This window comes from Eleutherodactylus coqui, chromosome 4 (assembly GCF_035609145.1).
Source record: "Eleutherodactylus coqui strain aEleCoq1 chromosome 4, aEleCoq1.hap1, whole genome shotgun sequence".
NCBI classification, from domain to species: domain Eukaryota; kingdom Metazoa; phylum Chordata; class Amphibia; order Anura; family Eleutherodactylidae; genus Eleutherodactylus; species Eleutherodactylus coqui.
This window is the reverse complement of record NC_089840.1, coordinates 294,431,357-294,443,114: the sequence shown is the minus strand read 5'-3', so window position 1 is coordinate 294,443,114 and position 11,758 is coordinate 294,431,357. Positions and strand designations below refer to the sequence as shown.

General features: G+C 46.4%; 1 protein-coding gene across 2 annotated transcripts in view; it reads right to left on the bottom strand.

Annotated features, from left to right (window-relative positions):
- Window positions 1-3,020, bottom strand: part of RBM20 (RNA binding motif protein 20) — a 273,263-nt gene extending 270,243 nt beyond the window's left edge. Inside the window, exon 1 of one of the 2 annotated variants that reach the window (XM_066601410.1) lies at window positions 2,935-3,020. In XM_066601410.1, the coding sequence (XP_066457507.1) occupies window positions 2,935-3,020 (86 nt within the window). The remainder of the gene's footprint in view (window positions 1-2,934) is intronic. The other variant, XM_066601411.1, reaches the window with a different exon arrangement.
- Window positions 3,021-11,758: the final 8,738 nt, after the last annotated feature.

Here is an 11,758-nt window from a genome sequence, read left to right as displayed (position 1 = left end):
GTTAAGGGGTTAACACTGCAAGGTATCTCTGATGTAGGAATGATTTCCTTAGTGTATTGTGTTCCTGTTGCTGATATCACTCTTCTCATTTGCTGCTCATGCATTTTCTTGTGCAAGAGTTAATTACTGCAATGATTAAAACTAGTGCCAAGTAACAGGAAAGGAAATGTAACACAAGTTCCCAATGTGTTACCAGAATGATAATCCCACCATTTTCGTGACAGCATATAGTCACCACCTTGTTAACGATTAGGCTTAGGTTTATGGTCACCTGCCTCCTCCTCACATCAGATCAGAGTACAATGTACTCAGCAGACATAGCGGTGACTTTACTCTGCCGCAGTTTCCAGGCTGTTTCGCACATAATCTCTCATTTCATATTTAGACGTCTCCTTCTTTATCAGCATTCTGGATTTGACTCCAGCTTTTATGGTGCCTTGACTGAAGTAGCTCAGAATCTAACGATGGACTTAGCGGTTGTCCGGTACTTTTCTCTGCTTCCAGTGTTGTCTGCACTGACAGCGGCCCAGCGATCAGCAGGTATCCTGAGTGGCGGACCCCCACCGACCCACTATTGATGAGCTATCCTGATGGGAAGTCCTGGACAACCACTTTAATGATTTTTCTCACTGTAAATGGCAACCTTTGATAACTTATATTTGTGCTTCATTATCAGATGATTACAATAATAATTCGCTATTCATTCATTATTGTAAACCAATAATACCAGCAGATGATTAGAATACTTCTTCACCCGTGACCGTTAGAATTTATACAGGAACTGACACACACGTGGGAGGACACCCTGATGGATTGTGATACTGTATATCCTTCAGTCCAACTCTTATTATAACATTGTATATACACTACAGTATGACTCGAATTGTGACATTGTATATACCCCCCCCCCCCACTGTTCCCCTGAAAATAAGACATACCCTGGAAATAAGACATAGCATGATTTTCCAGAATTTTTGAGGATGCAAAATGATTTTTCAGGCTTTTTGAGGATGCTTGAAATATAAGCCCTACTCCAAAATTAAGCCCCGCTAACAGTTAATTAAAAAAGTCAATTTAAATAGTGTCCAGGCAGCTATACATGTAAAAAAGTTAAATCTTTTTGAACAAAAATTAATATAAGACACTGTCTTATTTTCGGGGAAACGGGGTATCACCCTGGCTGTATGTATGTATGTATGTATGCACACTCCAACTGATTGTCACATTGTATGCAATCATCCTGACTCGAATTGTGGCATTGTATATACTCACCCTGACTGTATGTATGTATTGTATATACACTTGCTGGCACTTTATATACTCACCCTGACTGTGTGCTATTTGTACTGTATGTATATATACACACTCCAACTGATTGTCACATTGTATGCAATCATCCTGACTCGAATTGTGGCATTGTATATACACTCTATACACTCGCTGGCACTTTATATACTCACCCTGACTGTGTGCTATTTGTACTGTATGTATATATACACACTCCAACTGATTGTCACATTGTATACAACTACAGACAAAAACTCCACAGCACTTGTGACAAACATTTGTGATGAATAATTGGGGTTGTATTGAATTCTCCAACATGTGACTCCTTCCACGTACGAGAAGCTCCTATCCAGGACGTAAAAGTGGGATGAGGCAACAGCCGCAGTTTGGACACACAGACGATTGGGTTTTAAATGACCTTTAACAATCAGAAAGGTTACTGTGGAGTCAATACTGTGGCTGATACATTTATCCAGTTCCATCGATTACACGCTGGATAGAAGGAAGGAGCCACATGTTAGAGAAAGAAAACCCAAATCATTTATCGCAAATATTTGTCACGTGTGCCGTGGTGGCGGTTTATTTTTTGCCTGGGATAGTACGGATTAATTTTGATCCCCCACCCATACCGTAATTATCTCAGATGGTGCGCAGGATTTTGGTATTGTATACACACCCTGATCCGATTGTGACATAATATACACTGCGATTATGACACTGCAGATACACAGTCACATCACATAAACTCACCCTGACTGTCAGTGACTCTGGGACATTATATACAGTCACCCTGATCGGATTGTGTAGTTTACACTCACGTGGACTCTGATCGTGACATTATATAAACTCACCCTGACTGATCGTGACATTATAAAAACTCACCCTGTCTGATCGTGACATTATATAAACTCACCCTGACTGATCGTGACATTATATAAACTCACCCTGACTGATCGTGACATTATATAAACTCACCCTGACTGATCGTGACATTATATAAACTCACCCTGACTGATCGTGACATTATAAAAACTCACCGATTGATCGTGACATTATATAAACTCACCCTGACTGATCGTGACATTATATAAACTCACCCTGACTGATCGTGACATTATATAAACTCACCCTGACTGATCGTGACATTATAAAAACTCACCGATTGATCGTGACATTATATAAACTCACCCTGTCTGATCGTGACATTATATAAACTCACCCTGTCTGATCGTGACATTATATAAAAATGTACATTCGAGGTTTAGCTATAAAACATTGCTTATTGGACTGTTTACCATAACCGTTTTTCGTATACACATTTAACCCTACGGGGTCTGGTAACTTCTTACATCACAACGAATAATTCACTTTTCTATCCATGTATATAAAAATAAACATTTCCACACTATTCCATGATCGTGACATTATAGTAACTCCCCCTGACTGATCGTGACATTACATACAGCCACCCTGATCGGACAGTTTTATACTCTTTGTGTGACACTGGCTGCTCACACGTGTTGAGGGGATCGGATCCCCCCCAGCAGCCCCCTGATCACTGTGGGGTCTATAAGGAGGAGGCGGGATACAATGTATCTAAGTGCAGATCGGCACAAAACCCCCCAGGAATCCCCTCCCCGGACTTACTTGTGTCCCAGCTGAGGGCGGATGGCTCCCCCGGGCTGTTCCTGCTCTCGGGGGTCCCTGGCCTGACTCATGGCTGCCAATAGCATTCAGGAGCAGCAGCAAATCCCCCCGACGGCTGCGGTCACATCCACTGCAGGGCTGAGCGGCAGGAGGGTGGGCTGTCAAAACAAACATGCCGGGGGGCTGCGGGCTCGTCCTCCCTGCACGCCCGGTCCTGCCCCTTCAGCTTAACCCTTCCCAGCCCAGGAGACCCTGATATCACCTCAACCCCCCAGGAAAGTTTACTCTAAGTACTGCCCATAAGAGTTAACTCTTTCCAAGCCAGGACACTGCAGTGCCACTGGCATCCCTCCAACTGTCCTTCATGGCCCATGATAACTCCAATCCAGGACACCAGAGACCCTCCACCACCCCTCCTGTCATCCCCTCCATCGTAGGACATCGTAGGACTATGATATCACACGTACAGTTATCTCTGAGTACTTCTTCTCCATCCCAGGACAGTAGAGACCCTCCAGCACCTATCCTGTCATCTATATGTGACCCCCTCCACCCCAGGACCCTAGAGACTCTGATATAATTCCTCCTGTCATCTATATGTGACCCCCCCCCCCTCGATATCACCTCCCTTCTGTCATCTATATGTAACCAGCCTCCCTCCCAGAATATCTGAGACCCTCCACTGCCCCTCCTGTCTTCTATATGTGACCCCTTCATCCCATGACACCCTCCTGTCATCTGTGTGATCCCCTCAATCCAAGTACACCAGAGACTCTGGTATCACTCCTCCTGTCATCTATATGTAACCAGCCTCCATCCCAGAATATTTAAGACCCTCTACCATTCATTCCTCCTGTCATCTATGTGTGACCCCCTTTCCATCCCAGGACACCAGGAACCCTCCAGCACCTCTTTCGTCATCAATGTGTGACCTCCCTCCATTCCAGGACACCGTAGACTCTGATATCACTCCTCTTATCATCTATATGTAACCTGCTTCATCTCAGAACACCAGAGACCCTATTTCATTTATATATGACTCCCCTCCATCCCAGGACACCAGTGACTGATATCATCCCTCTTGTCATCTATATGTCACCCCCTTTCCATCCCAGGATACCAGAGACCCTGATATGACCCCTCCTGTTATCTATATTCGACACCAAAGACCCTCATCCACACATCCTGTCATCTTTATGTACCCCCCCCCCCCCATCATCCCAGGACACCAGAGAGCCCCCAAGCCCTTACTGTCAATTATATGTGCGCTCTCCATCCCAGAGCACCAGAGACCCTCCATCACCCCTTGTGTCATGTATATGTAAGCCTTCTCCATCCCGGGACAGTAGAGGCCCTCCACCCCTCTTGTCATCTATATGTGACCCCACCATGACAGAACACTAGAGACCCTCCAGACTTATATCACTGCCATCTATATGTAACCAGCCTCTATCCCAGGATATCTGAGACCCCCCCCCCTCTGTCATGTATATGTGATACCCTCTGTCCCATAACGCCAGAGACTCTGATATCACCCCTCCTGTCATCTATATGTAACCAGACTCCATTCCAGAATATTTGAGACCCTCTACCATCCCTCCTGTCATCTATATGTAACCCCCTCCATCCCAGGACACCAGAGACCCTCTTTCATTCATATATGACTCCCCTCCATCCCAGGACACCAGTGACTGATATTACCGGGTTCCACCGCAGTTGAAGGACCGAGGAATTGTTGTTTCTTAAGACAAATAGCTTTTAAAATAGGCAATGTTTAGACACAGTTTAAATAACAACCTGAGAGCTCTTTCACGTGGGTGTCAGCGTTTTTACGTTTGCCCCCTCGTGACGTAAAAACGCATGAATGTGCACGCAAATCTAACGTTTGTGTGCCCGTTTAGACGCCCCAAGCCCGCAATGCCGTCGGGCAGGGGAAGATAGTTCATGTCTGCTAAACTGTCCCCCCCTTCCCCTCACCTCGCCAGCTATCAGCAAGGGGAGGAGGTGGGACGGGGCGGGAGCTGGTGTGCTAAGCTCCCACCCCCTCCGATTGCTGGCTGCCAACAAGGGGCGGAGAGGGGGTGGGAGCTTAGCACACTAGCTCCACCCTATCCCGCCCCCTCCCATTGCAAACAGCCGGCAAGGAACAGAGAGGAGAAGAGAAGGGGGAGGGAGTTTAGCAGTCACGCTGCTAAACTCCCTCCCACCTCCCCCTCCGGTAGGCCGTCATAGGCTCCCATAGGAGTCTATGCAGCTGCTGACATATTACGGCCAGAAAGATAGTTCCAAGACTATCTTTCCTGCCCGGCGCTATTTTGGCCGTCCGAGCGCTTTTACGCCATGGGAATACGCCCATCTGAACTGATGCATTGGAATCCAATGCATCAGATGGTAGCGTATATCGTCCAGCCGTGAAAACGGCAGCCAATATACACTCGCGTGAAAGAGCCCTGAGAGATGGAGAGGTGGGAGATTTCCAATTTATAACAATTAGTAAGTAGGCGGTTAAAAGAACATGGCCTACTAATCTTGGAAACTCAGAAGGGATCTCTTCAATCCCCAGCGAGTAGAGAGCCAAGGCTCCGTAAGGCCCTAGAGGGGTCGCCTAGTTGTAAACTTAATGACCAATCCTCATTGCAGGTCACCAATAGCAGATTGGTGGGGGTCAGTTGCCCAGGACCACCACCGATTAGCTGTTTGCCAGGCTATTCAAAACAGCATTAGTTCTTGGTATGCTGGCACACAGTCAGGGATTTTATCAGGTGCATGATTAACCAGTTATACCGAACAGGTGATAATGATAAGCATTGTCATATGTAGGTTAAAACACAGTCAGTAACTGAAAAAGAAACAGCTGTGTAGGAGGCTCTGCTAGTGAGAGGCCTGGGACGGGGGGGTCAGAAACGCTATCTTTTCTCCTTAGGGAGAGCAACTATACTATAAACTAAGTGAGCAGACTCAAATGGCCACGCACGCTCCTCTGGGTAATAAGCCAGACTCCTACTGTACACTGATGAAGGGCAAAAACCCTGAAACAGCTGTATGTACATGGAGTCTGGCTTTGCAGACTTTGCAGACGTTGCTTTTCCTGATCATTGTAACAAGGCTTGTATAAAAAGTCTGACTTTGGCTTGAAGGAATGCTGCCTTTCAATAGGTGGCGCTGTGGAGGATTTATTCCATCTCCCTTATTTGAATAAATGTTCACACACGGAAATTTGAGACTTAAAAAACACAAGACAGTCTGAGCACAGAGATAAACACTAAATCAGTCCACTGAGCTGAGGAATGTGACAGTTTTATGATGTCTCTTATCACTAATGCACACATAAAAAGATAGAGGAAGATAGACATACTACCTTAACAGCACCACCTAATGGATGGAAACATTCTTACAATCAATTTCAGAATTTTTATTTTGGGAGTATACGTTTATGGCCATGTTTGACACCCTCAAGAATGGAATGAACCTCAGCCCGGGATTCTTGCATAAGTGTTCATTCATTAGCCTGACGAAGGGGGGAATATCCCGAAAGCTTGCTATAACATCATGTATTTTTGTTAGCCATCAGAAGGTATCATATCTACAAGACTATTTGGTTTCTCTTACTGAGAATAATCACACTTTTCACATGGCAGCCGCACACACAAGGGGGTCACATGAATGTGTCCACAACATTAATATACTTCCGTGGCTGCCCAGTTGCCAGACCTATTAGGAATAGAATATGCATGGGACCATCTGGGGTGCCAACTTCCATAGTCTACGAGTTTCAATGTTCCAGAGACTCAGTTACAGCAAATGTGGAGTGATATGCTGCAGGATATCATACAGAACCTGTATGCCTCCATGTCTGCCTTTATCACATCTTGTATCCAAGGTACAGGCGGTATAACAGGGTGCTAGAGCCTCCATGCTTGACTGTATCACATCTTGTATTCAAGCTACAGGCGGTACAACAGGATACTGGAGCCTCCATACTGGCCAGTATCACATCTTGTATCCAAGCTAGAGGCGGTACAACAGGGTACTAGAGCCTCCATGTCCACCCGCATCACATCTTGTATCCAAGGTAGAGGTGGTACAACAGGGTACTAGAGCCTCCATGCCCACCCATATCACATCTTCTATCCAAGCTAGAGGCGGTACAACAGGGTACTAGAGCCTCCATGCCCCCCATATCATATCTTGTATCCAAGACAGACGTGGTACAACAGGGTACTAGAGCCTCCATGCCCACACATATCACATGTTGTACCCAAGCTAGAAGCGGTACAACAGGGTACTAGAGCCTCCATGCCCATGCATATCACATCTTGTATCCAAGCTAAAGGCAGTAAAACAGGGTACTAGAGCCTCCATGCCCCCGTATCACATCTTGTATCCAAGTTAGAAGCGGTACAACAGGGTACTAGAGCCTCCATGCCCCCTGTATCACATCTTGTATCCAAGCTACAGGCGGTACAACAGGGTACTAGAGCCTCCATGCCTCCCGTATCACATCTTGTATCCAAGTCAGAGGCAGTACAACAGGGTACTAGAGCATCCATGTCCCCCGTATCACATCTTGTATCCAAGCTAGAGGCGGTACAACAGGGTACTAGAGCCTCCATGCCCCCCGTATCACATCTTGTATCCAAGCTAGAGGCAGTACAACAGGGTACTAGAGCCTCCATGCCTGCCCGTATCACATCTTGTATCTAAGCTAGAGGTGGTACAACAGGGTACTAGAGCCTCCATGCCCCCCGTATCACATCTTGTATCCAAGCTAGAGGCAGTACAACAGGGTACTAGAGCCTCCATGCCTGCCCGTATCACATCTTGTATCTAAGCTAGAGGTGGTACAACAGGGTACTAGAGCCTTTCTACAAGAGGTCGGTTCTCCACAATAAATGATCCTTTTGCTCTGATGTTGTAATCACCTGCTTACATCAATGTTACAATCACACAAAGTTTCATCCTGACAACTTCTAGGGGTGGGATGTTACTGACAATGTGTATATATATATATACTCTAGGGTAGGGATTGTTTTGACGATGAGGGTAGATTCCTCCCTGTGTTGTGATCAGTTCTGACTAAGATCTGTCTGCAACAAGGAGCCTCTGGGTGATGGTTTCCAGGTAGCCATAGGAGACTTTTCCTCTATACTGGAAAGTGATTACAGCACAGAAGTGAATGCAGATTTATAATAAACTTGCCGAATTTCACTTCTGTTCTCCAACAAAATCCTCTATTTGTCCTTTTTGGGCATTTTTTGGCATTTAGCAAAGCTAAAAACATACAAAATTTTCATGCCTTCCACACAGACCTGAAAGATTTACGATTGCGTTATCCTTCTTGTGATCCTAGTGAGATCCTACTAATGATCCCTTTAACATGGTCTAATCCATGATGTAGTAAATCAAATCACTGCCCTCTCTGCTTTCCAGAGAGTGCAGTCCACCTGCTCCGAGACCACCTCGTCACCCTCTCATCTGCCATGTCCCACATTCCTGCAGCGGCTCATGTTTCTCTGGATGGAACAGTTTTGATGCCGTATACTCCATCTGTATCGCCAATCTCAGTTTATCCGAGTCAGTATTGCAGGTGTCCATCCGCTTGTGCTGCAGTGCCCGCCATATTGATTATTCCACACCGTCCCCTTCAGGGTAAATGCACACGGGCGGAGATTCCGCAGCAGGATTTCTGCCCGTGCACGCTGCCATAGGATTGCATTAGATAATGCAATCCTACGCAGACAGACGCAATTTGACCGCGTGCAAACTTGCACAGTAAACGAATTGCGGCATGTCCTATTCCTGTGCGAGCCTCGCAGAGGACCGCACAGAATCATCAATGCTGACGCGCCAGCTCCGCTCTGCACATGTGCGGGCTGGGCGGCAGCCGGCACATAGCAGAGCGGAGGAGATGCCGGGGAGAGGTGAGCTGCAGGTATCACTGCAGGGGCACAGCTTGCACCCCGCTGTGAGAATTCTTGCAGCTGGATCCTACCCGGCCGTCTGCGGGAGGCCTTACTCATCACAACTGTTATATACAGTATATACACAACATTAAAACTTCATCACTAAGAAGGAAAACCTGTAATGTTGTGCAAATCGAGAAATCAAGGATGTTGAAGGTCAATTGGTAAGATATGCAAATATTTAAATTTTCAAGTGTTTATCGCCAATGTGGGAGGAGCTTCAATGGGATCAAGAGCAGTTTGAAAATAAGTTTTTTCAGCCACATGAAACCTGAAGAGTCAGATAATGTCTTGCGGTATGATTGTGCGATGCCTGCTGTTCATCAGCATGACAGTTATCTGCAAACTGAGAGGGGCAGGATCCTTCAACTGACAGATCTTGGTTATTACTCCAGCAGATCGCTGCCCGCTAGGGTTTCCAACTTTGTCACAAAAAATACCGGCCAGGGTAAAAAGGTTGGGGTGCGGTTGGGGTGGGGTTTATCACAACATATATTTTAAACTCTGTTATTTTAATGACCCCAATTAGTAATTGTGCCACCCTCAGTGGTTCTAAGACTAATAGTGCCCTCATTAGTGGGCCCAACAGTAAGTGTCCCCCTTAGTGGCCCCAATAGTAATAGTGACCCCTCTAGTGGTCCCAGTAGTAATTATTATGTCCGCTCGGTCACAAGATGGTGTCCTATTTAAAACCGCAACAACTCTCATCATGTGTTGCAAGGACCAATGACACCTCTCCAGGCTCAGATGGAAGGACATCTGTCCCTTACTAATCAGGGAAAGTGGGGAACCCCTGCCTAAGGCCTCCTTCACATGGGTGACATGGCATCGCCGCAAGAAAATCGCAGCAGTATCGCTTCACTGTGTCTTCTCGCAGCAATACCGCGATTTTGTAGTGCTACAAAGTCGCGAGACTTTGTAGCATCAAATGCGAGGATTTTTGAGGAAGAGGGCTTGAAATTTAAGCCCTACACCGAAAATAAGCTGTAGCTGAAACAAAAAAAAAAGTATACATCACCTCTCCCGCACTGTCTGGGGCGCCGCCGCAGCTTCTTCCCGGGTCCCGGCACTGATCATCTTCTTCATCTTCTGGCCAGGGATTCCAGAAGGCGGGTATTTTTCAATCCCCGGCCCGAAGATGAAGAAGAGAAGCAGTGCCGGGACCCGGGGAGAAGCTGTTGTGGCATTGGAGAGCGCTTCTATGGTGATGTATGTGATTTTTTTTTTTTTTTTCTGCAGCTAGGGCTTAGATTAAGCTTTGACAGTGAAGCAGAGTGATTGTCCCGACAAGAACAGCCCCACTGTCTCGATCTGGGACCTGGCTATCCCTGATTAGGAACCCAGAGAGATGCACAAAATACACAGAATGGGATTGTTCCCAGCAAGAGAAACCATGTAATCTTGTAGATATGAGACCTTTTAATGACTAACAAAAATACATGATGTAATAGCGAGCTTGCGAGCCTCTCGGGCTCTTCGTCAGGCTTAAATGGAATAGATCTGAAGAGGCATGAATATTTATACACACTTATAACATGCATAAAGGTAGCAAACTATAGCTAGTCCAAGTGTCCTCACACCCACCTGACACACACAAGACATCAGACATCTGGAGGCCGCACCTGCCAAGGGATAAGGAGAAACCTGTGGGCGCATGCACCGGCGTGGTAACCAAACCACACACTACTCAATGCACGCACCACAGAATGCAAGGAGAGGAAGGACAACGGGTGTCCAGACTGTCCTCAGGGAAGGTGAGAGAGACACTTCAGACAAGCATGCATTACAGCAGTTCTGAGTGGGCTTACAACACAGTGAAACAGTTAATAATAATAATCTTTATTTGTATAGCGCCAACATATTCCGCAGCGCTTACATAGACAGGGGGAATACAGCGAGACAAAAATACAAAAATTACAGAACCACGATTACAATAATAATAATCAGTTGATGGAAACAATAGGGGTGCGGGTCCTGCTCCAATGAGCTTACATACTACAAATAGAAGGTAAAGGGGCTGGAGATGTGCACAGTATGGCGAGGTGGAGAGTGAGCGATGCTATACACACAGACAATGGTCAGACATTTAGCCGTGTGACGGCAGAATCGTTATTACTGCAGGAGCGGTTTATGATGGCTAGCAGGGATTGCAGTCAGTAGGTCAGGGAGCATGTTATCAGGCGGAGTACAGAAGGGTTTGTTTAGGGAATGCGGTATGCCTCCCTGAAGAGGTGTGTTTTTAGAGCACGCCTGAAGTTCTGCGAGTCCTGGATTGCCCGGGTATCCTTTGGTACTGCGTTCCAGAGGACCGGTGCTGCTCTGGAGAAGTCTTGGAGCACTAAACCACTAAAATAACCAGCATCTACTACTAAGAGATGCTGTTTTTTATATGCAGTAGACCAGAGGGGATTGGCTGATGGAGAATCGCACACCCAGCCAGCTCATGGAAACCTGTAAAACCACAGGTCCCAGACGCACAACCTAACATTAATAGTGCCCCCATTAGCGTTCCAAGAAGTAATAGTGTCCCCATTAGCAGCCCTAGGAGTAATAGTGACCTCTTTGGCGACCCTAGTAGTAATAATGATCCCCACAGTGGCCCAGTAGCAATAGTGAGATATACAGAACTCTTAGATAGAAACAAATCAAATGTTTAGGAACAGACTTAAAGGGGTTGTCCCGCGCCGAAACGGTTTTTTTTTTTTCAACAGCCCCCCCGTTCGGCGCGAGACAAACCCGATGCAGGGACCTAAAAAAAAATCCGCACAGCGCTTACCTAAATCCCCGCGCTACGGTGACTTCTTACTTACCGGTTGAAGATGGCTGCCGGGATCTTCTCCCTCGGTGGACCGTAGGGCTTC